We start from the raw sequence: 15,534 nt of genomic DNA on the forward strand, positions 1-15,534 counted from the left end.
CATTGTAAATGCAAGTATAAAAACAGTAACGGCTATTTAGAATATTGCTTCAAATAATTCAAATGATATGTGGATTGTTATTTAAAGTACGTGCTCTTGGATCTAATAAAAAGACACAGCAGTTACAGTTTTAAATAGAAGAAGTTTTATTTATTTATGCATTTAAAGTGTGTCACTCCTTCTTATCTTTATTTCGATTTATTCCAATTATTTTACCTGTTAAGATAAGTTATTTTATACGAAATAGATTTGGGTATATTGAAGTGGTATTTAATATGAAAGAAAACCGTTATCGTTTAAATGCACATAAACTTTACTATTGCATGCAACGTTGTCACATCCTGTTAGAATATTTAATTTATATTGAACACAATACACATGGGTTGCATGCGTCACGGTACAAGGAAATTATATCAAAAACATATTTTACAAAATAGTTTCACATTTTTTAATGACAGTCACGTGATGTTTGTTTATTTTTTAACGTTGGGTACTTCAATATTGGTGATTGATGCGTTGAATTTTGGTACTTCCTATTTTCCTTTTTCGTTGGGTACTTGAATGTTGGTGATTGATGCGTTGAATTTTGGTACTTCCTCTTTTCCTTTTTCGTTGGGTACTTTGATGTTGGTGATTGATGCATTGAATTTTGGTACTTCCTCTTTCCTTTTTCGTGACTTGATAAATAATAGTTATACTTCCAAATAAATGTAAAATTTAACTCAAAATGATTTAAAAAATATTCGACATTTGTTTTTCTTAGGGGTTGGTGTTTTCCAGAGGTGAGGTGAAAGTATGACCATTTTAGTCATAGGGTCCACATGAACCTTAAACAAAATGTAATATATTAATGTCTTTCTCTTATTCTTTTCTAAAACAAAGCTCAATCATTTAGATATCCCAGAATATTCAATGGAATAAGTTTAAATTTGAAAATTGTTTTGTATTATAATTTTATCATTTATAAATGACAAAGTTGTTATCACTACCGTTCCATGGCTTTATCCAAACATTTCCAGAAAATGTTATTTTCATTAAATGTGTCTGTTTTACGAATGTGGTCATTGGCATCCAATGCCATCATTTGAAGAACACATTGCGGTATTTCTGTTTTTGTTATATTTTCCAGGTTTATAACAATTATTCTTGCTTGTAATCCTAGAAAATGTTCAATTCCGACAGTAGCTTCATAGTATGCCCAATCATTGTTAACAAACTCTTTTGAAATCACTAAGATTATCTTTTTGCATTTTGGAATTGAATTGTTTAAAGCAAAAAGTCTATGTTCTCCAGCAAGGACATCTCCTCTATCTAACAAAAGAAGTTTGTAATTCCGTCTCTCTTCGAGAAATAAGCGCAAAGGTCCATACACCCATTTATAGTCGCCATCGCAATAAGCTACATATGCATCATATTCAAGTGATTCTTCTTTTGACTTCCGGAAAAGTGGATTTGCCATTCCGATAAATAAACAAAAGTATTGTAGGTGCAATTTGTAACGATATCCAATTAGAATGAATAAAAGAAGAACACTGAATAAAGTTGCAGAAAAAATTAACCATACTGTAGTAATACATCTTATTCTCAAAATTCGCAAGTGATTGTAGACGATATTTGTTGTTGTAATATTTCCATCGTTTCCGACGCACGAATAACTACCATTGCTGTCAAGTTTTATTTTTGTAGTAAATAGCCATTCAACAAAATCTAATGAAGCACAAGTACAAACAAGGGGGTTTCCCTCTAATAAGACTGTCATTGTTTCATTTGATTTTTCAAATAGCACTTCAATCGCGTCAGTTTCTTCAGTTGTAAAATACGCTATTTTGTTGTTTCTGATGTTTAGGAAACTAAGACGGTTCAAGTCTTCTAGATTCAAGGGAATACTTGTGAAAAAATTTCATTCAAGTATCAAACATTGTAAACTGTCAAATTGACTTTTAAATGTTGAAGTTCTGAACTGGTCTTCGAATGCATTTCTTGAAAAGTCTATATACTGCAAATGTTTGAGTCCTTCGAGGAATTTACCTTGGTAATCCTCTTTAAGACCAACACTTAGTGAAGAACTTTGCATTATTAACTGTTCCAAATTGACGGCAGATTGCAGAAGGTTGTGATTTAAAAGTCCGCATTTGAAATGTGAAACATTAAGTATTACCACGTTCTGAAGTCCATTAAATGTGTAATTGCAGTCTGCAAGTGATGTGTACGTCAAATCTATTATTTTTAAATGTGGGATACCCTTGAAAGTTATACTGTTTATGATGCCAAAATCATGGCCAATTATAAAGGAGGCGTTTAAGAATTCGAAAGAGGAAGGAAGTCTTATTGAGTAATCTTTTTGCGTATCAGTTTTAAGACTATGTTCTCTCGTTCGTCTAGAACTATCACTCTTTTGTTTTTAAGAATTTTGTATAAAGTTACCACTAATTAAAGACATGTCTATTCTCTTGATATTGATAAAGAATTTGAAATATAAAAAGATATATTCCTGGTGAAAATCAAATTTATTTAAGTATAAAGCCTCAAGACAGTTTCTGTATTTCATTTTCTGGAAGGCGGATGTATCTATAAGCCTGATACCGTTGTCTCTTAAGGATAATCTTTTTACGCATATGTTACCGATATATGCAAATAGATCAGCCGAAATAACGTATTCACCATAACTTTTGAAATTATCGCCCAAATTTAATTCTCCATCTGTCGATTTTTAAACACGTGTAAAGCTTGTAAAGTATTTGATAGTTTCGAGAATCTTTGACCTAGCGTAATAAGACTAGAAAGTACTTTTAACGGTGCAAAAGTATCGACTTCTATTTCTCGTGTACCGCCATTGATACTTAAATACTTTAATGGCGTCCTTTTAAATGAATCAAATGTAAAGTTATGTATAGCATAACTTTCATAATCACCTTGGAAATAATGAAGATTTTTCATGACAAAAAATATCTCTGCGAATGATCCTTTTGACGGTCCACCATAAGTAAACACATTTGTTAAACGTAAAACATCTGACCACGCCTCTCTTGGATACGTTGACAACAAATCATGTGATATATGAAGTACTTGTAGGTCATCTAGTGGTGCAAATATATTCCCCCGAAATGTTTTCATTGGATTATCGAATAAATTCAGTTCGGTTAAATGTGTCAATTTTTCAAAAGCTGATTTATCTATTGCACTTATATTACAGCTGCTGATATCCAGACATCTAAGTTGTGTATATCTAGCAAATATTTCCTTACCTAGACTGTTAAGGTTATTTTTTAACCAGAAGTAAATCTGTTGTGTTTCTTGGACATTCTGTCGGTATAAATGTTAACCGTCTTGAACTGCAGTCAAATCTTGAAACCTTTTCACTACATATTACTTCACATTGCCTTGAATAAACAGAAGAACTGAACAAAAGGAAAACCAAAACGGCAATCGCCAACATTTTGTTAAAACATTTTATCGGTAGCAATCCCGTTTCGAAATCTACCTAAACAATTTAATACAAGGAAAATTTAAACATAAATTCATTCATAGGCATTTGAACATTCCGAATCCATGAGGCTTATTGGGTTACATTTTAAATGTATTTTGGCGAAAAATAAAATGACTTTCTATTAAACAAATTCGCAAATAACCGGTCGTTTCACGATTTTTTTAGTGTTAGTCAGGTATTTATAACTGTACTGATAAATTGTTGTTGGTATTATACCTGATGACGATTTCTCTCGATAGCAACTAATTGCAGTTTACAGAGAGAATGAATGGTTCCTGTATAATATTTCATATACATAATCGATTGAACGAAAATATACTACTTTTAATAGAACAGATATCGAGAAAATGGCTATCATTGAATATATCTGGTGTTTTTTTCTATTTCATACGAAACTTATCCCAGGTTAATAAGAGGAGCATTGTCACCTTCAATCCGATTAAACCTGGCAACATTCTGTGTGTCTTTCGCAAGTCATGAGTCTGTAATTCAGTGGTTGTAGTTTGCTGATATGCAACATATTTCAAATGTCGTGTAAAATTGAGAATTCATCTTGAATCATCGATACTATTCTTTTAAGCTATATTTCAAATAATGTCATCTTCTTACGTCAAGTCTAAAAAGCACGGTAAATAATATTGAACACGGTCAATAGCCTATTATTGTGGTTTCTTTCACGTATGTTTATCTGTAGTTGAGGAGTAGGTTCAGTAATAACCCTTTTTGGTCCAAAAATATAGCAGTTTTACAAAATTTGTTTCCATGGTTACACAGGAACTTATCCATGATATAGAATGTTTTGCTTAGCAACTATCGCAATTCAGAAATATATTTAAGTACAGTTCTTTGTACGAACCAGGCAGAGTGCCATAACCATGTGATATATGAGATTTTCATATTTTTTTCTATAAATGACCTGGTAGAAGAAGTAATTAAACATGTTGAAAGTATGCATTTTCCTACAAAAGAAAATCAGAATAAAGATTCCCGAAGAATATCCGTTGGATAAATTAGTTATATGAATGTTATATAAAAAAGATAATGTGGTATGATTGCCAATGAGACAACTATCCAAAAAAGACCAAAATGACACAGGCATTAACAACTATAGGTCACCGTACGGCCTTCAACAATGAGCAAAGCCCATACCGCATAGTCAGCTATAAAAGGTCCCGATAAGACAATGTAAAACAATTCAAACGAGAAAACTAACGGCCTTATTTATGTAAAAAAAATAACGAAAAACAAATATGTAACACATAAACAAACGACAACCACTGAATTACAGGCTCCTGACTTGGGACAGGCACATAAATAAATAATGTGGCGGGGTTAAACATGTTAGCCGGATCCCAACCCTCCACCTAACCTGGGACAGTGGTATAACAGTGCATCATAAGAACGAACTATAAAAATTATATTATTACATTGATAACAGTGGATTATCGGATTTATCCATCTCGATAGTTAAATTATAAATTTTAAAGTCCTCGCCAAGGCTCGGACTTTAAATTTGATAATTTAACTATCTCGATTGGATAAATCCGATAATCCACGAGTAACTATGTAAGAATCTGTTTCTCTAATGATGAACAAAATAACTTTTCATTTTTTTTTAAACTAAAATCCCCTTCGAGTGCCTACCGCTTTCTAAAAACTAAAGCATGTGTTGTCAATTTCATTAACACCTGTTAGCATATTTTGATTCATCCGATGAGCTGAAAAAAGGTTATGACCCTTACATTCTTCAATCATCTTCTGGGATCACTGGCAACCACACGTTGATTAAAATTTTTTTACACAATGGGTTCGGAAAGGTATAAATTTTCATAGAAATTGAGAAATACAGTTATAAGATCTGTGAATATTTAAATCAATAATTATAACATTGACTATGCTCTTTGTAAGTTGGCATTATAACAGAGTAATATTGTATAACTGTTAATCGCGTTGAAGACGTTATTCGAACATTGATAAAATACGATGCTTCGGACGGATGAGCAATTTCTACTTCACATAAGGTACTAGTGTATTTGCTAATATTAATACAAACCCGGTAAATAGTCAAATTCGGTAGATCACATTCGTGAAAAATGAAAGGGACGGTTGTTACGACATTAAAAACATATCTGATGTCAACAATTAAACGGATATTCTATAGCTAGCAACCAACTCTAGATGGCGTCCGTAGAACGGAAGAGAAGATTTCAACTTCACAATTTGGAACTAGGGGTAATCTTTGTGAGCAGCAGCTCTCTGTCAAGAAACTCATGATAGAAAATACAAGCCTGGAAATATCGTTTCATGTGGGATATATATACTTCCTAATTAGGCGCTACTTGATGTTGCTACATGTAAAATTGAATTAGGAAGATGAAATAATCTCTTTTGTTTAAAGTTTTGTCCGCAATCGATCCTCATTGTCAATTTATAGATGTAATTCCAGGTATGAATGCTTAACATTTAATCATTCCTTTTTCGTCGTCTTCTTTTATAGTAAACTATATGTTCACTATATTGATTTACAATCAAGAATGGAAATGAGGTATGTGACAAAGGGAAAAAACCCAAACCAAAGAGCAGAAAACATCCGAAGACCACCAATGTGTATACAATACAGCGATAAACCCTCGCACCAAGAGGTGCCCTTCAGCTTGCCCCTAAACAAAAGCATGTATTAGTTCAGTGATAATAGACGTCATACTAGTCCTCGAAAATATATGAATGAACTAAAACCATTTCTCATAGGCGTGATAACCCTCATCATACATACCAGGCTATATATTTTGCATTTGTGACAGACGCGCGTTTCTCCTTCAAAGACTCAGTAGCGACGCTCGAATCAAACAAACATCCAAAGGTCGATTAAAGTAAAAGGCATCTCTAGGTACTTGCATTTCATATGGTTTGTAGTGGTCTTAAGTATTTGCAATACTACTACATTTTGTTTGATTTTTATTGCATAGAGTTTAAAACAAGTATGTTTTTTTAAACGTCAAAAAGTAAGGTCCACTTTGTTTATTATGCGTATCAAATTAAGGCCATGTTTTTAACAAAAGCTAGTCATTTGTACTTTCTGTACATACGTTAACGAGCATAAGTGAATCTTTAGTAATACATTTTTCGGAATGAACAAATAAGTATGCATTCAAACTTTAAAAGTTCTTCTTCGTAACTTGAATTTTCCAGACTAAGAAATTATTTCAAACATCAAAAACATATTTTGTCCGTCAGTTTTGGGTGCAGGCAAATACATTTTCAATATAAAATAGCGGATTTATTTCATATGGAGCAACCTTGATAAAGTTTTAATGAAGAAACATTTTTGACTTGCCAACATTTTTAAGCAAGCAAATCCGAATTATTTGCCGTGGGCGTATGGACAGAAACATTGCCAGGGTTTAAAGATTCTTTCTTTAGCATAAGGTATAATTATAGTTTAGCATTATTGTAAATTGTATAATACAGTATTATACTATAAAAAATTTAAAAAAAATAGTAATGATTATTTACTAATATTGCATTAAATATTCAAAATGATATTTGGTTTTTAGATTTAAAGTATTTTAACTTATTAAACTGGACAAATAGAAAAAAATGTAATAGGAAGACGATGCAGATAATTTGATCATTGCTAAGGAATTTCAATTATTTTTTGTAAAATTCATTCTAACTTACCGACATGTTGGAAAAAAAGTAAAATCACAAAAATACTGAACTTAGAGGAAAATCAATTCGGAAAGTCCATAATCACATGGCAAAATCAAATAACAAAACGCATCAAAATACTTTTTCCTGTTATATAAAAATAATTTTATTCGAATTTGATTGAGGGTATAAAGAAGTGTTATTTAAAATGAAAGAAACAGTTATCGTTTAAGTACTCATGACACTTTCCTATTGCATGCAGCGTAGTTACATCCTGTTAGAATATTTAATTTTGATTTACCAAATAAAATTGAGAATGGAAATGGGGAATGTGTCAAAGAGACAACAACCCGACCAAAATAAAAAAACAACAGCAGAAGGTCACCAACAGGTCTTCAATGTAGCGAGAAATTCCCGCACCCGGAGGCGTCCTTCAGCTGGCCCCTAAACAAATATATACTAGTTCAGTGATAATGAACGCCATACTAATTTCCAAATTGTACACAAGAAACTAATATAAAATAATACAAGACTAACAAAGGCCAGAGGCTCCTGACTTGGGACAGGCGCAAAAATGCGGCGGGGTTAAACATGTTTGTGAGATCTCAACCCTCCCCCTATACCTCGAACCAATGTAGAAAAATAAACGCATAACAATACGCACATTAAAATTCAGTTCAAGAGAAGTCCGAGTCTGATGTCAGAAGATGTAACCAAAGAAAATAAACAAGTACATATGGTTTGCATGCATCACGGTACAATGAATTTATAGCAGACACAAATTTTACAACAAATAATGTAATATTTTTCAATAACTATCATCATGATCATGTGATATTTGGTTCGATTATTTCCGCAGGATATTGGGATGCTGGTGATTGATACATGATCACGTGATATTTGGTTCATTTATTTCCGCCTGATATTGGGATGTTGGTGATTGATGCGTTGAATTTTGGTACTTCCTATTTTCCTTTTTCGTTGGGTACTTGGATGTTGGTGATTAATGCGTTGAATTTTGGTACTTACTATTATCATCGTTCATGTTAGGACTTTCATAAATAACAAATTAATTTCCTAATAATTGTCAAATGTTTAAGTTTATATGATTTTAAATAATATTTAACATTGTTTCAGCTTTTATTTTTTCACAATTCCACAATCAAACTTTTTGTTTTACTTTTCATAAAGATAAAGGGGACCGATCTGAATGAATTTAAATTAATAAAACTATAGGTAGGTGTGAATATAAGAAAGTTTTATCATATTTTGATGCTTTTTTTTGTGTCAAATTTACCATGCTGTCAATTTTGTAAATTTCTGATTTTTCGCCATTTTAGGTACAAATTGCAATTTTTTTAACTTCTTTGTTATAAATGATTGAAAAAATGCATATCAGGGATATTTGAAAAGAAAAAACGGGATGTGGGATGTACATGTTTCTGGTAAAATTATTTTGTGAATCCATCCCCCGTTTTCTCACAATTTTGGCTACAAAGACTGACTTGATTGGTAATAAAATTTGAAAACTTGATTACTCTAAAAATTCTCATTGGAAATACCCAATTTTTCACAAAGTTAAGATTGCTTATAACATTTTTAAAATTCATTGATATTTTCCACTTGTGTTAAATATTTTGGAAATAATCATGATAATTCCATAACGAGATTTCAACGAGACTGCACGTCAGAAGAGTTCATCCTTAACGTTCCATGGCTTGATCCAAACATTTCCAGAAAATGTTATTTTCATTTAATGTGTCTGTTTCACGAATGTGGTCATTGGCATCCAATGCCATCATTTGAAGAACACATTGCGGTATTTCTGTTTTGGTTATATTTTCCAGGTTTATAACAATTATTCTTGCTTGTAATCCCAGGAAATGTTCAATTCCAACAGTAGCTTCATAGTATGCCCAATCATTGTTCACAAATTCTTTTGAAATCACTAAGATTATCTTTTTGCATTTTGGAATTGAATTGTTTAAAGCAAAAAGTCTATGTTCTCCAGCAAGGACATCCCCTCTATCTAACAAAAGAAGTTTGTAATTCCGTCTCTCTTCGAGAAATAAGCGCAGAGGTCCATATACCCATTTATAGTCGCCATCGCAATAAGCTACATATGCATCATATTCAAGTGATTCTTCTTTTGACTTGCGGAAAAGTGGATTGGCCATTCCGATAAATAAACAAAAGTATTGTAGATGCAATTTGTAACGATATCCAAGTAGGATAAATAATAGAATCACACCGAATAAAGTTGCAGAAAAAATTAACCATATTGTCGTTATACATCGTATTCTCATAATTCGCAAGTAATTGTAGACGATATTTGTTTTTGTAATATTTTCATCGTTTCCGACACACGAATAACTACCATTGCTGTCAAGTTTCACTTTAATAGTAAATAACCATTCTACAAATGTTAATGAAGCACACGTACAGACAAGAGGATTTCCCTCTAATAAGACTGTCAATATCTTATTTGATTTTCTAAATAGCACTTCAATTGCGTCAATTTCCTGTGTAGTCAAAGATAAGGAGCCTACACAAGATAAGAGGTTTCTGTTCCACCGGTGTTTTCAGACGTGTCATTCCATATAAGTCGGTGATCAATTCAAAATTAATATATCAGAAGTCCTCTATGACACAGATATTTCAAAACGATCAACTCGAGTAAATCTTTCAATCTTTTTACTACATGAAGTAAATCACGCTAATTTTCAAATTTTGAGTAATGTAATGTCTTCTGACCAGACAATGAATGATCCACATTTTTTTATATTTATGACTGGCCCAACATCATTAATGTTCTTTCCTACCAAAGTGTCGACTGTGGCATCATCAAATGAAATGATAAACCTAATTTGTCCTGACGTAAAACAGCACAACGGGAGCCAGGTATTGCTCACATTTTAGTAGTATTTGCGAGTTTTTTTTCAAATTTCTAAACAATCATCCCTATATTTTTAAAGAAGGAAGCGCTTCTTGTAGTACATCATCTTTATTTACCTGCTCGTGTTCTCATGGATATGAGATTTAATTTTGAAATGAAGGTTAATTTTCGAATGACTGTTAGCCAATCAAAATAACCTATAATAGTGAAATATACACGCAATGTACTCATGTGTATGGTCAAATTTTGAACGACATCAAAGAAACACGAAGACATAATTCAAAAAGATTTGATAAAGAAAAGATGAGCGAGACTTTTGACTGTGTTCTATTTTACATAGCTATTGTTATAGATCAGACTGATATAGATGATGATCATTCTTGTAACTCTGGAGTCTCTAAAGATTGATTTAAGCTGTACTACTGTAGTCGGTACTGATGATTTTTTCAGTCCGTTTGCCGCATATCAAAAATAATTCATTCATTTCATAAGAATTATTGTAACATAGAGGCAAAAATTACTAAACTTTCGAAATCATAATTCTAAAATAATATCAAGAAAAAAAAGACACATTTCAAGTAAAACATAAAAAAACACAACAAAATACTTACATACAAGAGGGACGAAAGATACCAAAGGGACAGTCAAACTCATGAATCTAAAACAAACTGACAACGCCAAGGCTAAAAATGAAAAAGACAAACAGAAAAACAATAGTACACATGACACAACATAGAAAACTGAAGAATAAACAAAACGAACCTAACCAAAAACAAAACCAGGGGTGATATCATGTGCTCCGGAAGGGTAAGCAGATCCTGCTCCACATGTGGCACCCGTCCTGTTGCTTATGTGATTACAAATCCGGTAAATAGTCTAATTCGGTAGGCCACATTCATGAAAGGGAAGGGTATTGTAGTTACGACGTAAGGAACATATCTGATATCATTTGTGAAACGGTTATTCCATAACGGGCAACCAACTCGTGATGGCGTCCGTAAAATTTACGAAGGGATGACTTCAACTTCACCATTTTGAACTCTTGGTTTAATAGCTTCCTTGTGAGCAGTAACCCTCTATCAAGAAAATCATGATAGGAAATGCAAGCACGGGAATATCGTACCAATTGGGAGATATATACCCCGTATGAAGGTGCTGCTGGAATGTTGCTACTCAGAAACGTGATTGATTTTAGGTGATCCCGTAGTCTTGCGATGATTAGTCTAAAAGTTGAAAAATTTGACATTTGATTTGAGTTTTGTGAGTGATTGTTTATTATCTACATGTATTTCATGATGTACTAGATATTTATAAATCAATTGATGATACTATAGGGATGTATTGTTATATGAAGTGGGGATTTACATTGGACACAACAGGGTTAAACTTCCTGTTATGAATGGTTAAATATTTTAACATTGTTAACAAAAGATATTTAGCACAATGAACTTAAGGTATGAGGTTTACAGTTATATATTTAAATGTTAACGTTATGGCTGACTGGCTTTATTGGGTATGGTGAACCGATCAAAAGATATCATTTCATGGTGATACATTCAGAAATTAGATTAGAATTGTAAAGATTTACATAATAGTTTTATCACAATGTTTACAACTCAATGTGTATTCTTTCTTTGTGTAAACTGTACTTTTTCATTGGTTTATTCCGGATATTGTGAGATTTCAATAAGTATAACGGAAATAAGATGTGACTGTAGTTCGCAGAATTTCACATTTATACCTACAGAATGTCCACAAAATACATCAGGATTATATCTGGCTAACAATGACCTTGGCATTTTAGGTAAGGAAGCATTTTCTAGATATAAACAACTTAGTTATCTGGATATAAGTAACTGTAAAATAGCGTCAATCGACCAATCAGCTTTTGATTATTTGACCCAATTAAAAGAACTAAAATTTGTCAATAATCCACTGAACACATTTCAAAGTAATGTATTTGCACCATTAACTGAGCTACGAGTTCTTTCCATATCGTATACTCTACTGTCAACGTATCAAAGAGAATCGTGGTCTGACTTTATCAGACTTACAACACTGTATTGTGATGATGGCCCATCGAATGGAACATTTTCTGAGATATTTTTTGCCATGAAAAGTCTAAATTTCTTCGCAGTTGATTATCAGAGTGATGTTATTTATAACTTTACATTTCATTCATTTAAAAGGACGCCATTAAAGCATTTACATATAAATAGTCATTTACGGGAAATTGAAATCGATGGTTTTGCACCGTTAGAATTTCTTTCTAGTCTTATCATTCCAAATCAAAATTTTCTTAAACTATCAAAAACATTACCAGCTTTGCACGTGTTTGAAAATCGAAAAATGGAAGAATTGGATTTGAGAAATAATTTTAGAAATTATGGTGAATATGTAATTTCGGCTGATCTATTTGCATATATCGGTAACATTTGCGTCAAAAAATTATCTTTGAGTTGGAATGGCATTAGGAGGATAGATGCTATCGCCGTTCAGAAGATGAAATACAAACATTGTCTTGAGACTTTAAACTTAAATAACAATGACTTTGACTATCACCAGGATCTTATTATCTTGTATCTTAATTTCTTTATTAACATTAAACGAATAGACATTTCTTCGATAACAAGTCGATCTATTGAAAGCATTCGCGAACAAAACAGTAATGGCACTGGAATCCTGGATCACAGAGCTATATTCGATACTCGATCAGATTGGTCTATAAGACTACCTTATTCACTCGAATTTCTAAACGCATCATTGATAATCGGACGAAATGATCCAATAAACAGTATAACTTTCAAGGGTATAAAACGATTGGAAATCTTTGACCTCTCATACTCATCACTTGCAGACGACTGCAATTACACAGTGAGGGGACTTCAGAACGTGCTGATACTTAATGTATCACATTTCAAATGTGGTCTTTTAAATCCATACTTTCTGCAATCTGCAGTCAATTTGGAACAGTTGATAATGCAAAGTTCTTCACTAAGTATTGGCCTTAAATATGATCACTATAGTCAATTCCTCTCTGGGCTCGAACGTTTGCAGTATATAGACTTTTCAAGAAATGCATTTGAAGACCATTTCAGAATTTCAACATTTAAAAGTCAATTAGACAGTTTGCAATCTTTGATTCTTGAAGGAAATTTATTCACAAGTGTTCCCTTAAATTTAGAAGAATTCAACCGTCTGCGTTTCCTTAACATCAAAAATAATAAGATAGCCTACTTGACAACAAAAGAAACTGACGCCATTGAAGTGCTATTTAGAAGATCAAATAAAACAATGACAGTGTTATTAGATGGCAACCCTCTTGTTTGTACTTGTGCTTCGTTAGATTTTGTAGAATGGTTATTTACTACAAAAGTGAAACTTGACGGCAATTGTAGTTATTCGTGTGTCGAAAACGATGGAAATATTACAACAACAAATATCGTCTACAATCACTTGCGAATTATGAGAATACGATGCATTACTACAGTATGGTTAATTTTTTCTGCAACTTTATTCGGTATGCTTCTTTTATTCATTCTAGTTGGATATCGTTACAAATTGCACCTACAATACTTTTGTTTATTCATCGGAATGGCCAATCCACTTTTCCGGAAGTCAAAAGGAGAGACACTTGAATATGATGCATATGTAGCTTATTGCGATGGAGACTATCAATGGGTTTATGGACCTTTGCGCATATTTCTCGAAGAGAGACGAAATTATAAACTTCTTTTGTTAGATAGAGGAGATGTCCTTGCTGGAGAACATAGACTTTTTGCTTTAAACAATTCAATTCCAAAATGCAAAAAGATAATCTTAGTGATTTCAAAAGAGTTTGTTAACAATGATTGGGCATATTATGAAGCAACTGTTGGAATTGAACATTTCCTAGGATTACAAGCGAGAATAATTGTTATAAACCTGGAACATATAACCAAGACAGAAATACCGCAATGTGTTCTTCAAATGATGTCATTGGACGCCAACGATCATATTCGCAAAACAGACATATTAAATGAAAATAACATTTTCTGGAAATGTTTAGATCAAGCGATGAAACGTTAATGAAGAACAGTGTCGTGATGGCTTTTTCAATTTATGCTATTCAACAATTGTTGTTTCATTGTACAAATGCAGTTTCAGTCTTAAACGTATACAAATAAAGTAAACATTAAAAACCTGCACGGTGGTATTATAGATATGATGACCACTATATGAACGAAAGGAATGAAAGAAACAAATGACATCACAATACGTCTAGATGTGCTTGCAGGTATGAGCAACAATTTATCTTAACACAAATGTATATAAAAATATAATTACAGACGATCATATGACTGTAAAAGTAAAATATCATTATCGGTAAACGCTTAAACGATATACATGTATTTTTATAAAAACTAGAGGCTCTAAAGTGCCTGTGTCGCTCACCTTGGTCTATGTGAATATTAAACAAAGGACGCAGATTGATTCATGACAAAATTGTGTTTTGGTGATGGTGATGTGTTTGTACATCTTACTGAACATTCTAGCTGCTTACAATTATCTCTATCTATAATTAACTTGGCCCAGTAGTTTCAGAGGAGAAGATTTTTGTAAAAGAATACTAAGATTTACGAAAAAATGGTTAAAACTTGACTATAAAGGGCAATAACTCTTAAAGGAGTCAACTGACAATTTCAGTCATGTTGACTTATTTGTAAATCTTACTTTGCTGAACATTATTGCTGTTTACAGTTTATCTCTATCTATAATAATATTCTAGATAATAACCAAAAACAGTTAAATTTCCTTAAAATTACTAATTCAGGGGCAGCAACCCAACAATGGGTTGTCCGATTCATCTGAAAATGTCAGGGCAGATATATCTTTACCTGATGAACAATTTAACACCTGTCAGATTTGCTTTAAATGCTTTGGTTTTTGAGTTATAAGCCAAAAACTGCATTTTACCCCTATGTTCTATTTTTAGCCATGGCGGCCATCTTGGTTGGTTGGGTGGGTCACCGGACACAATTTTTAAACTAGATACCTCAATGATGATTGTGGCCAAGTTTGGTTTAATTTGGCCCAGCAGTTTCAGAGGAGAAGATTTTTGTAAAAGTTAACGACGCCGGACGAAGGACGCCGGACGCCGGACGACGACGGACGACGGACGCCAAGTGATGAGAAAAGCTCACTTGGCCCTTCGGGCCAGGTGAGCTAAAGAACTATAAAATTGAAATCGCGTTTAGGTTAAATACATGAGTTTGACATTCCACAAGAATTTATGAACAAATTGTCGAAATTATTTAACCTGTTTATCCAAATTAACGCAAAAGTCATAATTTTGAAATATTATCACAGGACTATAATTAAGAACGCCAGACGCGTATCGTCTACGTAAGACTCATCAGTGACGCAAATATCAAAATATTTATAAAGCCAAACAATTACAAATTAAAGTTGAAGAGCACTGAGGATTAAAAATTCATAAAAACAGGAAATTTATAAAAATGAC

General features: G+C 32.6%; 3 protein-coding genes across 3 annotated transcripts; 1 reads left to right on the forward strand and 2 right to left on the reverse strand.

The window, feature by feature from the left end:
* Positions 1 to 985: 985 nt before the first annotated feature.
* Positions 986 to 1,459, reverse strand: LOC134692544 (toll-like receptor 5). The gene has a single exon (XM_063553000.1). The coding sequence runs from the start codon at positions 1,457 to 1,459 to the stop codon at positions 986 to 988; it is 474 nt and encodes a 157-aa protein (XP_063409070.1).
* A 7,379-nt stretch (positions 1,460 to 8,838) lies between these two features.
* LOC134692545 (toll-like receptor 13) lies at positions 8,839 to 9,312 on the reverse strand. The gene has a single exon (XM_063553001.1). It carries the CDS (start codon positions 9,310 to 9,312, stop codon positions 8,839 to 8,841), a length of 474 nt encoding a protein of 157 aa, XP_063409071.1.
* A 2,925-nt stretch (positions 9,313 to 12,237) lies between these two features.
* Positions 12,238 to 14,108, forward strand: LOC134692766 (toll-like receptor 4). The gene has a single exon (XM_063553283.1). The coding sequence runs from the start codon at positions 12,381 to 12,383 to the stop codon at positions 14,097 to 14,099; it is 1,719 nt and encodes a 572-aa protein (XP_063409353.1). The 5' UTR covers positions 12,238 to 12,380; the 3' UTR covers positions 14,100 to 14,108.
* The last annotated feature ends 1,426 nt before the right edge of the window (positions 14,109 to 15,534 follow it).

This window comes from Mytilus trossulus, chromosome 12 (genome assembly GCF_036588685.1).
Source record: "Mytilus trossulus isolate FHL-02 chromosome 12, PNRI_Mtr1.1.1.hap1, whole genome shotgun sequence".
Taxonomy (NCBI): Eukaryota; Metazoa; Mollusca; class Bivalvia; order Mytilida; family Mytilidae; genus Mytilus; species Mytilus trossulus.